Raw genomic sequence first — 20716 nt, 5'->3', positions numbered from 1 at the left:
ACTTTTTGTACTGGTCCACACACAGATGTTTCTGCTGGAAAGCGCGTGTCATTTCGTGCATGATTGCACGTGCATATGAACGCATGTTCATGCGCAGCGCGGTTATCGAGCTGCTATTTATAAACACCGTTGCCCTTGGGTGTTTATTCACGCGAATGTTCACGCAATAAATTGTTGTGAAGAGATGCACTGGCAGCACTGCACAGCTAATGTAGCTAGTCAGATAGAGACTAGAGACAGAATCACATCAACTTAACTTTACTGTTATTTGCTCTTGCTGACATCAAACCTGAAGACAACACAAGTTTACCTGATTGCTGTTCTCACATTTCTCTCTCATTTTGTTTCTTTTTTTCTCTTTTCATGGCCAGATGGATAGCTCCGCTTCATATTGTCATCTACACAGTAAACATTAGCACGCGATGTAAAATGAGGCAGGGGGAGGCGGGGCCTTGCGTAATTTGCATCTCTGCGTCTCTGCATTTACCTCAGAAGACGTGTTGATTCGTTGCGACTCTTCTTGAGGAGAAATATGCCGCGAAGCCCTCCCGCAGAGTGAAGAAGAGGTGGACAGTTGAAGTGTCCAATGGAGTTAAGAGATTTGTGCTCAAGCTATTTTCAAGACTTTAGACTGGTAAAAATAACAAACCCACATGGGGACTGAACAATAGCATCGATATGTGAAAAAATATGAAATTGACAAAATTTGGACATACGAGGTTTCCGCCCGAGAGCGACGATATAGTTCCAGCACCACATACTTGGAGTAATAATGATAAGAAACTAGCCAGATGAAGTAACATAACAAAGTGAATCGTAGTCACACAAGACCTCTGTCTTCTTAAAGATAATTTTTGCCGATGCATCATTAGAGCTGGTGGATTTGGCATGAAAACTCACTGATGTGTAATTCAGACCTTCATCAGATTCTGCAGCCGAGAGACGTGTAGGTAACTGAGCTGTAGAGTAGATGTCCTGATCAGAGCGGATTGTGGGCAGTTGAGCAGCAGGGTAAACAGGAGAATCGTAGGGGCTTGTGGGTAACTTTGAATTTGCATAAACTGTGTGATGATCAGAATGGATTGTGGGTAGTTCAGCTGTAGAGTAAATTGTGGAATTTCCAGCATCTGAGGCAGAAAGTCGTCTGGTGTCTTTAATTTCTTCATATTCACAGATATCAAGAGGAACCTGAGAGCAAAGAAGGACAGAAACAAATTTATGGGATTTTTTTTCTTCCAAAAGATAATACATTTTGATACTGAACACACACAATGATTTATCAATTACCACTTGGTTTCCTGGGTCTTGGCCAGAAGTAGTAGAGGCTGAATCTGCTGAAAGAAGCAGTAAAGTAGTCAGTAAATTGACAACATCACTGTCATTGCTCCTCCAGCTGAGCATAACAAAATCCTGTTTTTAACTAATTCAGTGAGGTAAATAGAAAACACAGACTGCACTCAGATGTACATTGTGTCTTCTAAAATCAGACATGATGAAATAATTTAGTTAGTAGATTATTAGATTCAGGAACGTAAGGAACTGTTGAAGTTTTAGTCAGTCGTTGTAGAGCAGACACTTATTCAGATCACCACTCATTTAAAACACACACACACACACACACACACACACACACACACACACACACACACACACACACATCTAGGGGTCATTTAAAGCCTCCAATCTCCATGAAAAATAACTCACACAAACAGCAACCCAAACTCTGGACTAAATAAGTTGGAGTTCTGAGGTACAGTAGCATTGCTAATAACCATGATCCAGTCACACAAATTAATTTTTAAAAAAATATTTACTGCATTGTGTATGTGGTGTGCTTGTATGTCTGTGTGTACTGTACCTTGCAACTTTTGTCTCTTTTGTAGAGCCACAAAGATGGTTATGGTTCCAATCAGAAGCAGCAGCAGAATTATAGACACAGTGATCACAGTGGAAGCTGGAAATACTGGAAGAGAAACAAACAGACATTCATTTTATTAGCTGGGATCAGATTCATCAAGTTTTGATAGTTAGACTATGTGCATCTGAGCAGAATCACCTGCTGGAGTAGAAGCTGGAGTAGTCCAGGATTTGTTTATATCTGTGAGACGAAGAAGTGGGGATGATGTTGATGTTGATGATGATAATAATAATGATGATGATGATGAAGATGAAGGGGATGTTGGTTTTGAGGTTGAAACGGGGACATATGGATCTAATTCAGTTAGATAATGAATTAAATTAAGTGTTAGCTGACAAAATCAGCAGTTACAGGTTTATGTGAGCAATTGCTCTGTTGCTATTAATATCTAAGTCACAGAAAGTGTAGTGAAGCAAAAACATACACATGCAAAGGAAGAGCTGATTTAAGCCTAATAAAAATCTGCTAATCACATCTGTTAGTCTGAAAAAGAGAAGTTTGAAGGTTAACAGATAATATCAAGTAGGTCACTTTAGTTCATTATGGTAAAAAGCTTGTTTCTAAAAAAAATAACTGCTATATTTGTACAGTATTTGAATTTTCTTTTCAGAACTGCTAATACTATCACAGATTAGTCTTAGTTGGGATGTGTACTGAGCCTGTGCTTCAAAACAAAGAATCTGTTATATCAGAAAAGTTAACACAGTGTGTCTCCATGTCTCTACAAACTCACCAGTGACTGTCAGGTTGATCCGTGTGAAATAAACCTTGTATCCATGATCAGATGTCCAGGCTTTTTCAGCTCCACACCAGTATTCAGAGTCCTGCTTAGTTACAGCTCTAATACTCACATTGAAGATTTGTTTTTCTCTGTCATCATACAGGGCCATATTCTCAATAATTAAATGTTTTCTACTCTCTTTAACAGAGTCCTTATAAGAACAAGCAAAATCTTGCGTCCTCCCCCTGCAGAGAAACTTGGGGTCACCCCTGAGGGATTGTGGGTATTTACATCTGACAGTTAAATCTCCTCCTACATGGACAGTCTTACTGATGGACTTCTCATAGGACAGATCTGCAAACCAATCACATCAGTTTTCATGTGTATTTGTGTCCTAGCTCCAATAAACAACACATATACAGTTCTACAGTATATTTGCATAGAAATATGACCACATGTTTCTTCTGCTTAAAACACATAATTAATGCTCCTCACCTTCTGTTACATTCAGTGTCATTACAGTGTAGATCTCCAGTTTACCAAACACAACACCACCACATGTGTATGTTCCAGTGTCCTCTATAATCAGCTCTCTGATAAACACACTGAAGAATCCTGCACTTCTCTTGTCATGAATTGAGAATCTGCCATCATGTGACCATTCACTGTTTGGTTTTGTTTGTTTTTGATTAAAACACCACTGATGTGTTCCGATCTTACAGAATGATTTTGATTTGTCTTTATATTCATCCTCATGTCTGCATTTGATGTTGATTCTTCCCCCTGCATATGCAGTCACTTCTCTAGAGACCAAGGACCCTGTTAGGAGCAAGTTCAAAATCAAATCATGGTCAACTCAATTAATCACTAACTACTGTATGTATATGATGATCAATTAAGTCATATATGCAGTCCTTTTGCTCTGATGATCAATTACAGGTTATTTGTTATTAGTTTTCATACAAAGTGGACAATATTTAAATGATTTTTTTTAAAAAGCATTTTGGGAATTTAAATTTAAAATTGACAGAAATAGTTTATCAGCCTTGTACAAGAGAAAAATGGAGAAATAATTATTATTGGGATTGAGAATTCTCTTTAAATGACACTTTTTTGTATAGAAAGTAAATATAGAAATCAAAGTACAGTTACTTTATATTTTCCACATCTCTTAATGACACTAGATCTTTGTAAAGATAAACAGAAGGCAGTGGTGGGAGACTCACCTTCCTTTACCTTCAGTTCCACCGGTGTGTAAGTGTCTTTCCTGAAAGTTTTATCAACTCCACAATGGTACGTCCCAGTGTCCTGTACAGTGAGCTCTCTGATCATCACCCAGAACTCTGCTGATTTGGTGTCATCAAACAGTGAGAATCTTCTTGAATTTACCCACTGGTTTTTATCTCCTGTCTTTATTTGGTCAGAACAGACTATCACTGAACCCTTACAGAAATATTTTTGGTTTTCAGTGTATTCTGGATCATATTCACACTTGATAAGGATTCCTCCTCCTGAATATCCTGTTACTTCCTTTGATTCTCCTCCATCTAACAAAACACCAAACAAAAACCCTTCTAAGTAAAACCTTCCTTCATGTAACACTGCTGCTGATAGTGAGGAATATTTTAAAGTGCATTTCTTTACCTGAGATCAGACAGAGGGTGAAGATGAGGAGGATCTTCATCCTGAGTTCACTCTCACAGATCTCTACACCAACTCTCCTTCAGAAAGATATTAAAGCTCCTGTTCTGTTACACACTGTTACTGTCTCTGTCCTGCTCTGTGAATGTGTTGTGTCTTCATCTGTGTCTTACCCATAAAGTGATGCTACACCCACTTCCTCTTCTATCTGTGCGAGAAATAGCTGAACAGGAAGTGTGTCTAAAATATGTGTGAACTTCATATGTACAATATCTCAATAGTGTTTAAGATTAGCATTCTGTATATGTGCATCTTCCTTTGTGTGAGTTATTTTTTCCACTCTCCAGTTTAATACAGTTCTCTAGAATTAACTTTAATGATAATATGTTTTAACCCATTTCATGTACTGCTGTACTGCCAGAAAGCCTCTACTGCCCCTAGAGCACAAGAAGTGTAACAGGATGAAAATTTTAAAATGAACTTTACAGTATTCACAGTAGAGGAATAAAAATGTTAATGATGAGACAGCAGGACATTTTGAATTGTAGAAGATTCCTTCATTGCTGTTTGTTTGTGAAAACACAGTAACACTTTCTGTATCTGTAGCTATATATGGAGGTCTGCAAAGCACTAATTGTACATAAGGGCATCTGCTAATAGCTTTTTATATATAAAACAGAATACTGATATAATATTACATGGTGATGTTTAAGTGTCAAGTTTGAGCTTGAACATTCTATCATTTTGAAATGTGTCTGTGTGGACTGAAGAAGGCTTGAGGAATTTATTTTTAAACAAATCATGCCTGGTGCAATGATGTGACTGCGATTCAGCAGTACTGTTCTCTTGATCTCTCTTTTCTACTTACTTCTTTTTATTGCATTTTTGCAAACATATTCAGTTTATTACCTTAGTTACAAAATGAGTTAGGTCTGATCTGTTAAGAGAAGAAACATGAAGCAAACCAATCAGTACAGCAACAAAACCCCACCTACCGACAGGACTTCTGCTTGGACATTCTCTGACAGAACATTAGGGGGCGTTCTGGCAGTGTGTTTTCTGTCACGTGTCTTGTAATACTTACCTGGTTGTAATTAGTTTAATTATTATGTGTATTTATTTCCTCCATGTTGCGGTTCCTTTCGCGGTGTCCTCGGCTTCTATGTTTCAGTTCCTGTTTCCTGTATTTATTTTTGTGTTTTTTTAATAAAATCTGTTTTTATTTTGTTATCCCTGCATTTAGGTCTACTTTTATCCCCACATTCCCTGGCAGAAGGACTCTGCCACAACAGACCTAGCGGGATACTCCAAGCCTACCTAATGGCTTTGGGCTTTTTGGATTTTTTAAATTTATTTTATTTATTTTTTTGGAGCCTATGACTTCGCCTCGTTCTTGTTCCTGTCTTGGACACTGCTCCACTTCCTGGTTTTCCGTGGGGGACGCCGCCCCACTTCTTGCCCGTGGGGGCAGGTCATGGGTCGGACTGTTCATTAAAAAAAAAAAATTCTCTCACCTTTTTTTTCGAAGACTACACAGACTGGTTTGGTTGAGCTGTGTAGGATGTTGCCCTCCACCCCTTCCTTTAGGTTTGTGGGTCTGGCCACGGCTTGGCCGGGGCTGTCTAGCAGACTTTCGCTCAGCTGTGGATGTCCCTCAGCAGTCGCTCTCCCCTTTCTGCTCCGCTGTGGACGTCGCTCGGCCCCTTCTGGTTATGCTGCCATGTGCCAGCTTCCCCCACCTGCCTCGCCGTGTGGCTCTTCTTTTGTCTACGTCTGTGTTTCGGTTCCTGTTTCCTGTATTTATTTTTAGTGTTTTGTTAATAAAATCTCTATTTTTATTTAAAGTTAAAATTGCCCCCTATCTGTAGAGAGCAGAGAACGACGCTGAACTGCTCACTAATTGGGACAAGGAGCAGTTTTTAATTAACATCTTCACTAGAATTACAAACAGTGATAGTATCATAAATGTATTAAATTATATGTATAAATTCTAGTGAAGATGTTCATTAAAAACTGCTCCTTGTCCCAATTAGTGAGCAGTTTAGCGTCGTTCTCTGCTCTCTACAGATTAATCTTAGTTAGGATGTGTACTGAGTCTGTGCTTCAAAACAAAGCATCTGTTATATCAGAAAAGTTAACACAGTGTGTCTACACATTTCTACAAACTCACCAGTGACTGTCAGGTTGATCTGTGTGAAAAAAGCCCCTATATCCATGATCAGATGTCCAGGCTTTTTCAGCTCCAAACCAGTATTTAGAGTCCTGCTTAGTTACAGCTCTAATACTCACAGTGAAGGTTTGTTTTGCTCTGTCATCATACAGGGAGAATTTCCCAATAGTTAATTTTTTCTACTCTCTTTAACAGAGTCCTTATAAGAACAAGCAAAATCTTGCGTCCTCCCCCTGCAGAGAAACTTGGGGTCACTCACGAGGGATTGTGGGTATTTACATCTGACAGTTAAATCTCCTCCTACATGAACAGTCTTACTGATGGACTTCTCATAGGACAGATCTGCAAACCAATCAGATCAGTTTATATGTGTATTTGTGTCCTAGCTCCTATTCACACTCATACACAGGTCTACAGTGTATTTGCATAGAAATATGACCTTTTTTTGTTGCTTAAAACACATAATTAATGCTCCTCAACTTCTGTTACATTCGGTGTCACTACAGTGTAGATCTCCAGTTTATGAGACACAACACCACCACACGAGTATGTTCCAGTGTCCTCTATCAGCTCTCTGATAAACACACTGAAGAATCCTGCACTTCTGTTGTCATGAATTGACAATCTGCCATCATGTGACCATTCACTGTTTGGTTTTGTTTGGTTTTGATTAAAACACCACTGATGTGTTCCGATCTTACAGAATGATTTTGATTTGTCTTTATATTCATCCTCATGTCTGCATTTGATGTTAATTCTTCCCCCTGCATATGCAGTCACTTCTCTAGAGACCAAGGACCGTGTTAAGAGCAAGTTGTAAGAAATTACAGAAATTGCACCCAAATTCCACTCCAAGATACACATCTAAAAGAGCTCATTCCTAAAAAGGTTTAAGTATCATAAGGTAATACGTTTAGGGCTCTAAACGTATAAACTTGATTCAATTATAAATATGGGAACGGCAGCAGGACATTAAGCATCACCATGAACAAAGGGTCTACGTGACTGCGATTACCATTTAAAGTGACCACTTGGTTGATAACAACTGTAACAATACCAAGACAAGGTGTACGTGACCATGATTAACATTTAAAGACAATCAGCTAGACAACAAGGTGTAGCCCAGCCATTTGGGAGACATTCAATTCTTACACTCAACACACATTCAAAGCGGAACTTCATTTAAATTACCAAAAGGGAAAACTGTATATAATGCTTGAGCAGGATTTGCTCTGGGTTCTTATTGACTCCGATGAACCCAAAGTACGTCAGGTATTTTGTCACTGCTATGCTGGAATAAACTTCTTGTTCTTCATTAAGATCTTCAACATCATCGTCTTATTTTTACACTACGCATTTTTTATTTCTTACAAAGTTCAACAACAAATCATGGTCAACTCAATTAATCACTAGCTACTGTATGTATATGATGATCAATTAAATCATATATGCAGTCCTTTTGCCATGATGATCAATTACAGGTTATTTGTTATTAGTACTCAAACAAAGTGGACAGAGACAGGAGTCAGAGCTAGAGGTAGCAGAGCTGAAGATGTTGAGGTTCTCTTTGGGAGTGACAAGATTGGACAAGATTAGGAACAAGTACATCAGAGGGACAGCTCATGTTGGACATTTGGGGGACAAAGTTAGGGAGGCTAGATTAAGATGGTTTTTACATGTTCAGAGGAGGGAGAGTGAGTATATTGGTAGGGGAATGTTGGACATGGAGCTGCCAGGCAGGAGGCAAAGAGGAAGGCCAAAGAGAAGGTATATGGATGTAATTAATGAGGATATGAAGCTAGTGGGTGCAAGTGTTGAGGATGCAGAAGATAGGGATAGGTGGAGAGAGATAATTCGCTATGGCTGTAATGACGCATCATAAGGCTGATGATCTATTTGCAGCTTTATTGTACAAAACTCGTAAACAGGCAAGGTTAAGGTTGGCAAACACAACAACGTAGCGAAGGCAGAAATCGTGGTCGGAAAAACAGGCAGAAGGTCAGGGCAGGTGGCAAACAATCGATAAACCAAAATACAGAAACAGAGTGGCAAAACCGGGACTAGAGATACATAGGAAAACGCTCAGACTGATCGTAATAGCAAATCGAGACTTCACACTGGGGTCAAGTTCAAGTTCGCTTGATATAGTGTGGGAAATAGGCAACATCTGGCGGCGTAATTAGTCTCGGTGCGGGGGTTATGGGAATTGCAGTCCGGAAGTGACTAGTACTCCGTAGATGCTTCTCTGTGTTGGTGCTCGGGAGGTGAGGCAGGTGCTCCAATTGTCACAGAGCCCCCCCACCCGCGAGGGGCTCCCGACGCGAGGGTGCGTGCAACGCCGGGGTCTTCCACGAGCCCGGGGGGCCGGTCTGTCGGTGTGCCGTTGGTGGAAGTCGGCGGTGAGCGAGGGGTCCAGGATGTCCCCCGCCTTTACCCAAGAGCGTTCTTCAGGGCCGTACCCCTCCCAGTCGACCAGGTATTCGAGGTTGCCTCCCCGGTGTCTGGAGCCCAATAGGTCACGAACCTGGGATGCCTCCTCGTTGCCGATCAGTAGGGGCGGCGGACCCGACGGATCAGTGGCCCCCTCTGGGCCCCCTTTAGGTCCATCAGTGGGTTTCAGCAGCGAGACGTGAAAGGTGGGCGAGATGCGGTAAGTTTGAGGTAGTGCCAGGCGGTAAGACACCAGGTTAACTTGCTTGATGATTTTAAAAGGCCCCACATACCTGCGGCTGAGCTTTCTGCTGGGCAGGTGGAGACGGATGTCGCGGGTGGAGAGCCAGACCCACTGACCGGGTTGGTAGTCGGGATGCGCTCTGCGGCGTCTGTCGGCATGAACCTTTTGCCTCCGGATGGCCCTCTGCAGCTGGCGATGCGTCGTGCTCCATGTCTCTTTGCTCCAGTGAAACCACTCGTCCATGGCCGGTAGGTTGGATGGATTGCCGGACCACGGGAACAAGGTAGGTTGATAACCACAGCCCGCTGTGAGGCTGACGTTGACGTTTAGCTGTTTGAAGAAAGCCGACTCGTGACGTGAATTGGGGCCCCCTGTTAGAGCCGATCCTGACCTCCCTGGGGCCCTAAGCAAAATTCTGCTAAGGGGCCCTCCTACCTGACCCCTTGAGCCATGTAAACCATTTGCCACACATTCACACTTGACACCCCACTGCTCCCACTACAAAAACCCTTCTTTAAAAAAAAGACTCTTGACCATATAGAGGGAACCAAAGTTAATCCCAAAATGTGTTCTATTTCTTTATATATATATTAGTCTATCCACGACTTAGGCGCAGATCAAGTTCTCTCCACTTAACAAAAGTCTGAAGTCCACAGTGAACTGAGAACAGAAGGGGAATAAAAGACAAAATACGTTTTTATAACAATGCTAGTTAAAAAAAACACACAACAGGAATCTTAACACAAAAGAAATGCTTTGTCATGGAAAATGTAATGCAGAAACAGGACAAAACAAATGTTTACACAGCCGAGACGCTGCACGACAAACCAGTGAGAAAATATAATCTGACTTTAAATCTTTACTTATATAGAGACTTGATTTATATTAGATATTTTAACTTTTTAAAGAAAAGAACATCAAACTTAAGGCTTGGTATTGGGAATAAGAAAAGGTAGTGCCACCTCAAGTACCCACACTTTAATCTTTAAGTCCACAAGTGTGCCAATACTTTAACATTCTGAATATTATGATTTGAAATGTCTTTCTACACAAGACACAAAGGCACTAGATAGTGTACACAGCTCCATTACGTTATCACTGAGAACAAACCTGAAGCACTAAATCATGGGATAAAATTGTGATGTTGCTATTTAAATCCTGTAAAATATGCAGATTAGTAAAGAAAACATTCCGGACACACAGTCATTACGGTCCTACGTTATTTAATACGCTCACCTCTGTAAGTTTTTGGTGAAGCTTAGAAAATTTGTTCTTCAGCCGCTGAGCTTCATCCACAATCATAATTTTCCATTTCCACCTGAACGAATTAAAGTAAAGCTAACGACTAATTTCATGACTAATTTTATATTTATTCATTTATTAAAGTATAAATTAAAAGAAAAAAAAACCCACCTTCTTAATACTGCTGCATCATTCAGGCATATTTAGGAAAAGGATTAAAGGAGAAGAGTAAAATCATAAAGGTAACTGATGTTGAATATGCAAGAAAAAAAAATTAAAGGACAAAAATTAATCCTGTCATCCAGCTCCGTATCTTGACTTCAAAGTTAGTGAGTAAGATGTGAAAAGCTTCCTTTTCCATGTTACTCTGTTTCTGTGTCGTTAATAAAATAAGCGGCACAGAGCTGCTGCTGCTTCACTGTCAGTGTGTATTGTTTTTTGATTTATAACCCATCAAAACAGTATTTTTTCAATATTCAAATGAGTGACAGCATCATTTTAAGAGAATGTTACAATATATATATAAAATGATTACTTCTATACAGTTATATACTTCAGTGTATACAAATAAAGATATAATATAATTCACTATAATATATACAGATATATCATTCTGCATGACAAGCATAAACATTTGCTGTATCTAACACTTCACATGTCAGCAGAAATTATTTGTTTTTTATATACGTCAGTACATTTATATATGTCAGTACAAATACATTACTTATTTTGTGAATCTTTGTGATATCTTTTAAACCCCAGTCAATTACAACTTATAACTGTTGCATTATTTATCAAAAGAGAAACACATTATATTCATAAATTAACTTGTATTATGCTATTTGTGAGTCCGCATGGTCTCCATTATTAGCATGAGGATTATAACTAGCACATACAGTACACAGACAAACTTTCACACTGCTATTAACAATAACTTAAATGTTTTAAACAGTGTCATTTATATTCTTTAAAATAACTACAACATGTAAAAACACATATTTTCAACTCTGTTAAGGTTTTCCATACCTGATGAGGGGTGATAAATGTTAATAAAATAAGCGACACGGAGCTGCTGCTGCTTCACTGTCAGTGTGTATTGTTACATAGATATATACACTAGATGTCGCCATGCTTTTTTTGTTTAAAGGTGAACTTTATGTATGTTCTGTAAGATTCCCTTATCTGTTAAACATATTTTATTAGATTGTCCTGGACTTAACACAAGCAGAATGCTCTTTTATCAAGTTACTTCACTTGAAGACATATTTAATGACATTATGAATGAAAGGTTTTTAATTTATTTTTATCGTATGTTAATTTAAAAAAAAATTGTATAATATGACTTGCTGTTTATATTTGTTTTGTGTTTTATTGTATTTATATGATATTTGTGTTTTTGTAATTGAATTTTTTGCCATGAAAATATCTTTGATTGCTGACATGGTATTAAGTAAAATAATCTGAATCTGTCACACCATTGTAGCAGTGTTGCATGCAGTAGGCTATAAGGTAAGTAGTGATAGTGACTTACACCTACTAGCACTATGCATTATATTGTGAAAAAGTAGATTATCTTAATATCAAAACATTAGATTTTCTCTGGACTTAATGATAAATACATGTCTGACCGTTGGAACGAACCAATAAAAAAAAAAAATAGAAAATCGCATTCATGACGATTTATAATGATTTTATTTCTTTGCCTACATTGACGATGATGCATTAAGAGGAGGCTGTCCCCTGTACCAAGATGGCGGCTTAATTGACGCATTCGTCCCAATGTACTGCCGTAACCATGGCGACATCTAGTGTATATATCTATGTAACAATACACACTGACAGTGAAGCAGCAGCAGCTCTGTGTCGTTTATTTTATTAACATTTATCTCCCCTCATCAGGTATGGAAAACCTTAACAGAGTTTTAAAATATGTGTTTTTATATGTTGTAGTTATTTTAAAGAATATAAATGACAGTTTAAAACGTTTAAGTTATTGTTAATAGCAGTGTAAAAGTTTGTCTGTGTATTGTATGTGCTAGTTATAATTCTCATGCTAATGATGGAGACCATGCGGTCTCACAAATAGCATCATACAAGTTAATTTATCAATATAATGTGTTTTTCTTCTTATAAATAATGCAACAGTTATAAGTTGTAATTAAATGGGGTTTAAAAGATGTCACAAAGATTCACAAAATAAGTCATGTGTTTGTACTGACATGTGTATAATAAAAAACGAATAATTTCTGCTGATATGTGAAGTGTTAGATACAGCAAAAGTTTATGTTGTCATACAGAATGATATATCTGTATATATTATAGTGAATTATATTATATCTTTATTTGTATACACTGAAGTATATAACTGTATAGAAGTAATCATTTTATATATATATTGTAATATTCTCTTAAAGTGATGCTGTCACTCATTTGAATATTGAATGAGTTTTGATGGGTTATAAAGCAAAAAACAATACACACTGACAGTGAGGGTACAACATAGACACTGATCAAGTAAAAGGTATTACATCATCATCATCATCCAAGCATTTATTTAAAAAACACAATATATTTCTGATAATTGCACAATATGGACACAATTTAAATTAAATTTATAGATTCTAAAATCTGAATAAAACCAGTTAATTGAGTGTTAATATTTTAAACCAATAGTACATTTGTTTAAATAAGGTAATACAATATCAGTAATATAGATAATAGCTGCTATAACACAAGAGAGAACAGAAATAAATTAACGCTTAAAATGTTGCCATAAAAGGACATCATTATGGTTGCATTTATTAATAAAAGAATGTTTCCAATTGTTGATGAATTGATTTGGAGTAAGAAGAAAAAACACTTGAAGAAATGCTGTTCTAGTAACTAGTTCTGTTTAATTGTGCTAATCTGTTATTGCTAATTTTTCCATCACAGTGTGATACGTTTTTTTATTCTCTCCTTTTTGCATGTGTGTGCAGCTCAGGAGCTCCACAGGGTTCTCCAGCCCTCCAGGTTCAAGGACGAAGTGGAACGGGACCTGCCAAAGAAATTGGAGGTGGTGGTTTATCATGGGATGTCTTCTCTCCAGAAGAAGTACTACAAAGCCATTCGGAATAAGGACCGGTGTAAGACACACTCACGTACAAACCAACAGAAAAGTGCACAAAGTAGCACTGCAACAAAATCTTTTTTTATGTATCTATATTAATCTATTTTTATATCTAATATTAATACAAATATTCATGAGCACATTCCTATTATGGAAAATTACTGATTTTGTTGATAAATACTTGCAGCCCTGTTTAAAATCTTGAGATTGAAGTTTGAGTTTATTTGAAATTTGAGTTTAAGTGAATGTAGGAGATGAATTTCCGTCCTGTTTAAATGACTGTCTGATTTTCAGCTGTCTTTGGACAACATCAAGGCAAAAGTAACCAGCTCACAAATATTCAGATTCAGCTCAGGAAGTGTGTGTGCCACCCCTACCTGTTTAACGGTAATTACAAACCTAACTCTTTAAATACATTAAAAAAAAAAAGTTTCTCTTTTTCTTTTTTTTTTTTTTAAATATTCTTTACTGTTCGTATTTTCCTGAAGTTTGTTCATTAATAATAGTTTACAGTTTAGAGTCCATTTCAGAATGATTGACACTTGTAATTCATCTCATATGCAGTAGAGGGCAGTAATTAACTGTAATTTAATGGTTTCTTGTTCCCCTTTGCTGGTTTAATACCTAAAAGAACATCTCTCTCTCTCTCTCTCTCTCTCTCTCTCTCTCTCTCTCTCTCTCTCTCTCTCTCTCTCTCTCTCTCTCTCTCTCTCTCTCTCTCTCTCTCTCTCTCTTCTAAGTTCTGAGCTCGCTTGCACCATAAATAAATAATCGGGGAGTTGTTGTGTTTGATAAGGATCACTGACCACAATTTAAATATAAAGTATTTGTTTAATTTCCATTTATTTATTTGTGTGTGTGTGTGTGTGTGTGAGAGAGAGAGAGAGAGAGAGAGAGAGAGAGAGAGATTACGACTGGTGTTTATTGTAAGTGTTTGTTGCCTTTTTGGACTCCTTTATCATTTGTAATGTTGCTCCCATATAAAACAGTTCAGCACAAGCCCAGACATTTTTAGGGTCATGATTGAGGACAATGTCCTGTCCAGAGACAAGCTGTTTCGTGTTGAGGTTTTGTTCAAACTGACCATCAAAAATACCCTCTCTAATGAATGTTTTTTTTTTAATTGGTTTTTGCGTTAAATCTTACCCAGATACAATAGTGCTATTTTCTGATTGGCTGTTGTGTAGCCTCTATTTTTGATTGGCTAAGTGTCAGGCTCGACTAAGAACTGAGACGCGCTTGATTCCTGCCAGTTTCTATTGAAACAGCAGTACAATGATACATTTTGGGCGCTGCGGCATATTAAATATATGATAAATAGTTTTTCTGCGTGAGAAATACGATGTGTGGAGGGAGAGCGTGACAAAAGACCCAAATGAGTGACTGTCACTCTCAATGCGTGACACTTGACAACCCTGAATAAGTTATAAAAATGGATACAGAGGACTGAATATTTAAGAAATGTAGGTTTAGTGTTATTATAAAACAATTATAAAATTGAAAAGTTATGAAGATGTAACCAAAGAAGTATTTAAACAACAGCGTTATACTGACTGTGATACATCTGCATCTCTTATCTAGACTGGATATTAAGAACAACTGCTCTATTAAAGCACACATTATTGTTATATTGTTCATTGTTCTATCACTAAATCATTTCAAATTAAATTCTACACAAGGTTTAACAACGAGCACAAAGCAGATCTACAGACATACTTTGTTTTAATTCAGTATATGAATTATACATTTTAAACATAAACTGCTACTAATCATAGACTAGTCGTCGGTTAGGATGTGTACTTATTCTTTGCTTCAACACAAATCCTCTGTAATGTCTACAAAACTCAGGTTGATTTATCTGTGTGAAATAAACCTTGAATCAACATGACAGCAGGGTTTAAAAGCTTTAAATCTTCACCCGTTTTTCTGTACGCTCCGCCTGAGTAGACAAACTCTCGTGGTCTTTGTGCTGGTTGCTCACGCACAGGCAGCAGATATAGACCTGGCATGAGCGACAGTAGAACTCTTGCAGGTACTTGTGCTCCGGGCAGATCTTCTGCATCAGGTCTCCGGTGGGAATGATAAGCTTGTGGCTCTTTAGCTTGGCCTGCGTCTGGTGGCTTCATGTGGCTGTCTCAGTAGGATGCCATACACGGCACGCTCAAGGCAGGAAGCCGTTTCATGACAGCTGTTTGCCATTGCGCACCATGCCTGGTTGCAGAGTCGGCTGCACGGCACATGTTGCAGATGGACTTGTGTGCTGTCAAGCTGAGGTTGCCCAGGCGGAGCTGCTCCACGGCCTCTGCAAGCATAGTGTTACGGCAGAGCGTAGGACAAGGTTTGAAGGTCTGGCAACATTCAGGGCAGCTGCATGAGCGGCTCATTTTGAGCTTAGAGTCCAAGTAGTCGGTGATGCACGCCATGCAGTAGCTGTGACTGCACTGAATCGTCATGGGCTCATTGGGCAAGTCGAGTCAAACGGGGCAGTTAAACTGCTCCTCCGTCCACAGACGACCTTTGCTCATTTTTTTAAGAGAAAGAATTTGGGAAATGCAATAAACACAAAAAGTTGTGAATCTTTAAGCAAACAAAGCAGATTGACACACTATGAGGATGTGTGTGCTGGGTTGGAGTGAGTCATTGTCACCTTTCAGGTGTTTAGGGGCTTCACTCACAGAGCATGTTTGAGAAGAAAAACAGGGACCAACATACCTGTCATTCCAGCATCTCTCTCTCTCTCTCTCTCTCTCTCTCTCTCTCTCTCTCTCTCAATCATAATGGCTAGACTTGACCCACTATCTCTCAAGGTTCAAGTCAGATGCCATTAGAATCTTCTGTCCCATGGTGCTGGACTGAACTTCTCCTGACTGTCTGTACAGCTGAGTCACTATCTTCAAACCAAGAATGAAGACCAAACTCTTGTTTATTTATCAAAGAGTATTAATTTAACTCACACGTTAACAATGGTAACATGTAACATTGTACTAATTCCATGCTTGAACTGTCTCTCAACTGTTTATGATGGGAATTCTTCAAAAATTCACTAGACAGTAGCCTACAGCAGAAGTAAACTGTGATAGCCTCTCTTAACAGTTCACCCAGAAACACATTTCTCTAACAACAGCCATTTTAATAAAATAAAACATCAAGCACCACATTAACAGACGGCCACAGTCATACAAATGAACGCCTGCTTTAAAAATACACAATGCTACAATACGGCTTAATAATTAGTTACTGTTTAAAGTACATTTTACTGTAAGCTGTGACCGTAAAGTCATCTTAAATTAAAAAAACAATGGTTGTCCAAGGATAGTTATCAAAAATTCTTGTTTGTTAAACAGCCAGAAGAAAGTGTCAATAGAAATATAGAAAAGGGACAAGATTTCATCCCCACTGGTTAAGGGAAATGACCAAGAGCAAATTAATTAAAAAAAAAAATAGGAAGAACAAAGTAATAGACAAAGTTGTATATAGTTCCACCAACACATACTTGGAGTAATAATGATAAGAAACTAGCCAGATGAAGTAACATGACTAATTGAATCGTAGTCACTCAAGACCTCTGTCTTCTTAAAGATAATCTTTGCAGCTGCATCATTAGAGCTGGTGGATTCGACATGAAAACTCACTGATGTGTAATTCAGACCTTCATCAGGTTCTGCAGCCGAGAGATGTGTAGGTAACTGAGCTGTAGAGTAGATGTCCTGATCAGAGCAGATTGTGAGCAGTTGAGCAGCAGGGTAAACAGGAGAATCGTAGGGGCTTGTGGGTAACTTTGAATTTGCATAAACCGTGTGATGATCAGAGGGGATTGTGGGTAGTTCAGCTGTAGAGTAAATTGTGGAATTTCCAGCATCTGAGGCAGAAAGTCGTCTGGTGTCTTTAATCTCTTCATATTCACAGATATCAAGAGGAACCTGAGAGCAAAGAAGGACAGAAACAAATTCATGTTTTTTTCCTTCCAAAAGAAAATATTTTTGATACTGAACACACACAATGATTTATCAATTACCACTTGGTTTCCTGGGTCTTGGCCAGAAGTAGTAGAGGCTGAATCTGCTGAAAGAAGCAGTAAAGTAGTCAGTAAATTGACAACATCACTGTCATTGCTCCTCCAGCTAAACATGAAAAAAATCCTGTTTTTGACTAATTCTCTGAGGTAAACAGAAAAAACACACTGCACTAAGATGTGCATCGTGTCTTCTAAAATCAGACATGACAAAATAATTTAGTTAGTATATTATTAGATTCAAGAACTTCAGGAATTCACACAAACAGCAACCCAAACTCTTGACTAAATAAGTTGGAGTACCGAGGTAGCATTGCTAATAACCATGATCCAGTCACACAAAATGAATGTGTTAAAAATATTTACTGCATTGTGTATGTGGTGTGTGTGTGTGTGTGTGTTTGTGTGTGTGTGTGTTTGTGTGTGTCTGTGTGTGAGTGTACTGTACCTTGCAACTTTTGCCTCTTTTGTAGAGCCACGAAGACGGTTATGGTTCCAATCAGAAGCAGCAGCACAATTACAGACACGGTGATAACAGTGGAAGCTGGAAATCCTGGAAGAGAAACAAACAGACATTCATTTTATCAGATGGGATCAGATTCATCAAGTATTATAGTTAGACTATGTGCATCTGAGCAGAATCACCTGCTGGAGGAGAAGCTGGAGTAGTCCAGGATTTGTTTATATATGTGAGACGAAGAAGTGGGGATGATGATGATGTTGATGTTGATGATGTTGATGATGATGATGATGATGATGATGATGATGATAAAGGGTGGTTTTGAGGTTGTGAGGTTGAAACCGGGACATATGGATCTAATTCAGTAAGATAATGAATGATATTAAGTGAGTGAATCTAGTGTATGACTGACAGCAGTACAGATGCAACACAATAGACACATTATACACTTTGTATGTGTGAAACTTCAAAAATACTGACTGCTGTTAGCTGACAAAATCAGCAGTTACAGGTTGACGTGAGCAATTGCTCTGTTGCTTTTAATACATCTAAGTCACAGGAAGTGTAGTGAAGCAAAAACACACACATGCAAAGGAAGAACTGATTTGAGCCTAATAAAAATCTGCTCATCACATCTGTTAGTCTAAAAAACAGAAGTCTAAAGATTAAAGGATAATATCAAGTAGGTCACTTTAGTTCATTGTGGTAAAAAGCTTGTTTCTGAAAAAATAACTGCTATATTTGTACTCATTATTCTTCTATTCAGAACTGCTAATAATATCACAGATTAGTCTTAGTTAGGATGTGTACTGAGCCTGTGCTTCAAAACAAAGTATCTGTTATATCAGAAAAGTTAACACAGTGTGTCTCCATGTCTCTACAAACTCACCAGTGACTTTCAGGTTGATCCGTGTGAAATAAACCTTGTATCCATGATCAGATGTCCAGGCTTTTTCAGCTCCACACCAGTATTCAGAGTCCTGCTTAGTTACAGCTCTAATACTCACAGTGAAGATTTGTTTTGCTCTGTCATCATACAGGGAGAATGTCCCCCCAATAGTTAAATTTTTTCTACTCTCTTTAACAGAGTCCTTATAAGAACAAGCAAAATGTTGCGTCCTCCCCCTGCAGAGAAACTTGGGGTCACCCCTGAGGGATTGTGGGTATTTACATCTGACAGTTAAATCTCCTCCTACATGGACAGTCTTACTGATGGACTTCTCATAGGACAGATCTGCAAACCAATCAGATCAGTTTATATGTGTATTTGTGTCCTAGCTCCAATAAACAACACATATACAGTTCTACAGTGTATTTGCATAGAAATATGACCACATGTTTCTTCTGCTTAAAACACATAATTAATGCTCCTCACCTTCTGTTACATTCAGTGTCACTACAGTGTAGATCTCCAGTTTACCAAACACAACACCACCACATGTGTATGTTCCAGTGTCCTCTATAATCAGCTCTCTGATAAACACACTGAAGAATCCTGCACTTCTGTTGTCATGAATTGAGAATCTGCCATCATGTGACCATTCACTGTTTGGTTTTGTTTGGTTTTGATTAAAACACCACTGATGTGTTCCGATCTTACAGAATGTTTTTGATTTGTCTTTATATTCATCCTCATGTCTGCATTTGATGTTAATTCTTCCCCCTGCATATGCAGTCACTTCTCTAGAGACCAAGGACCCTGTTAGGAGCAAGTTCAAAATCAAATCATGGTCAACTCAATTAATCACTAACTACTGTATGTATATGATGATCAATTAAGTCATATATGCAGTCCTTTTGCTCTGATGATCAATTACAGGTTATTTGTTATTAGTTTTTAAACAAAGTGGACAATATTTAAATGATTTTTTTTTTAAAAAACCTTTTTGGTAATTAAAATTTAAAATGGACAGAAATAGTTTATCAGCCTTGTACAAGAGAAAAATGGAGAAATAATTATTATTGGGATTGAGAATTCTCTTTAAATGATACTTTTATGTATAAAAAGTAAATATAGAAATCAAAGTACAGTTACTTTGTATTTTCCACATCTCTTAATGACACTAGATCTTTGTAAAGATAAACAGAAGCCAGTGGTGGGAGACTCACCTTGCTTTACCTTCAGTTCCACCGGTGTGTAAATGTCTGTATCTAAAGTTCTATTAACTCCACAGTGGTACGTCCCAGTGTCCTGTACAGTGAGCTCTCTGATCATCACCCAGAACTCTGATGATTTGGTGTCATCAAACAGTGAGAATCTTCCTGAATTTACCCACTGGTTTTTATCTCCTGTCTTTATTTGTTCAGAACAGCCTGACTTTGAATCCTTACAGAAATATTTTTGGTTATATCTGTATGCTGTATCATACTTGCACTTGATAAGGATTCCTCCTCCTGAATATCTTGTTACTACCTTTGAGGCTCCTCCATCTAAAAAAAACACCAAAATCCTTCTAAGTAAAACCTTCCTTCATGTAACACTGCTGCTGATAGTGAGGATTATTTTAAAGTGCATTTCTTTACCTGAGATCAGACAGAGGGTGAAGATGAGGAGGATCTTCATCCTGAGTTCACTCTCACAGAACTCTACACCAACTCTCCTTCAGAAAGATATTAAAGCTCCTGTTCTGTTACACACTGTTACTGTCTCTGTCCTGCTCTGTGAATGTGTTGTGTCTTCATCTGTGTCTTACCCATAAAGTGATGCTACACCCACTTCCCCTTCTATCTGTGCGAGAAATAGCTGAACAGGAAGTGTGTCTAAAATAT

At 38.1% G+C, this 20716-nt stretch overlaps 1 protein-coding gene across 1 annotated transcript in view; it reads right to left on the bottom strand.

The window, feature by feature from the left end:
- LOC132844086 (uncharacterized) overlaps positions 1-20716 on the bottom strand; it is a 27833-nt gene extending 7117 nt beyond the window's left edge. The window contains exons 1-20 of the mRNA XM_060867249.1: positions 20471-20716; positions 20057-20377; positions 19323-19646; positions 18837-19181; positions 18133-18303; positions 17936-18040; positions 17491-17537; positions 16992-17395; positions 15687-15842; positions 15394-15595; positions 8681-9454; positions 4454-4488; positions 4284-4360; positions 3866-4186; positions 3135-3458; positions 2652-2993; positions 2057-2212; positions 1859-1963; positions 1288-1334; positions 789-1188 (exon numbers count right to left, since the gene is read on the bottom strand). Of these exons, the coding sequence (XP_060723232.1) occupies positions 789-1188; positions 1288-1334; positions 1859-1963; positions 2057-2212; positions 2652-2993; positions 3135-3458; positions 3866-4186; positions 4284-4360; positions 4454-4488; positions 8681-9454; positions 15394-15595; positions 15687-15842; positions 16992-17395; positions 17491-17537; positions 17936-18040; positions 18133-18303; positions 18837-19181; positions 19323-19646; positions 20057-20377; positions 20471-20510 (4696 nt within the window). The 5' untranslated portion in view covers positions 20511-20716. The remainder of the gene's footprint in view (positions 1-788; positions 1189-1287; positions 1335-1858; positions 1964-2056; positions 2213-2651; positions 2994-3134; positions 3459-3865; positions 4187-4283; positions 4361-4453; positions 4489-8680; positions 9455-15393; positions 15596-15686; positions 15843-16991; positions 17396-17490; positions 17538-17935; positions 18041-18132; positions 18304-18836; positions 19182-19322; positions 19647-20056; positions 20378-20470) is intronic.

The sequence above is a fragment of the Tachysurus vachellii genome, chromosome 4 (genome assembly GCF_030014155.1).
Source record: "Tachysurus vachellii isolate PV-2020 chromosome 4, HZAU_Pvac_v1, whole genome shotgun sequence".
Taxonomy (NCBI): Eukaryota; Metazoa; Chordata; class Actinopteri; order Siluriformes; family Bagridae; genus Tachysurus; species Tachysurus vachellii.
The sequence above is the reverse complement of the archived record's forward strand: the minus strand, read 5'-3'. Positions and strand labels throughout refer to the sequence as shown.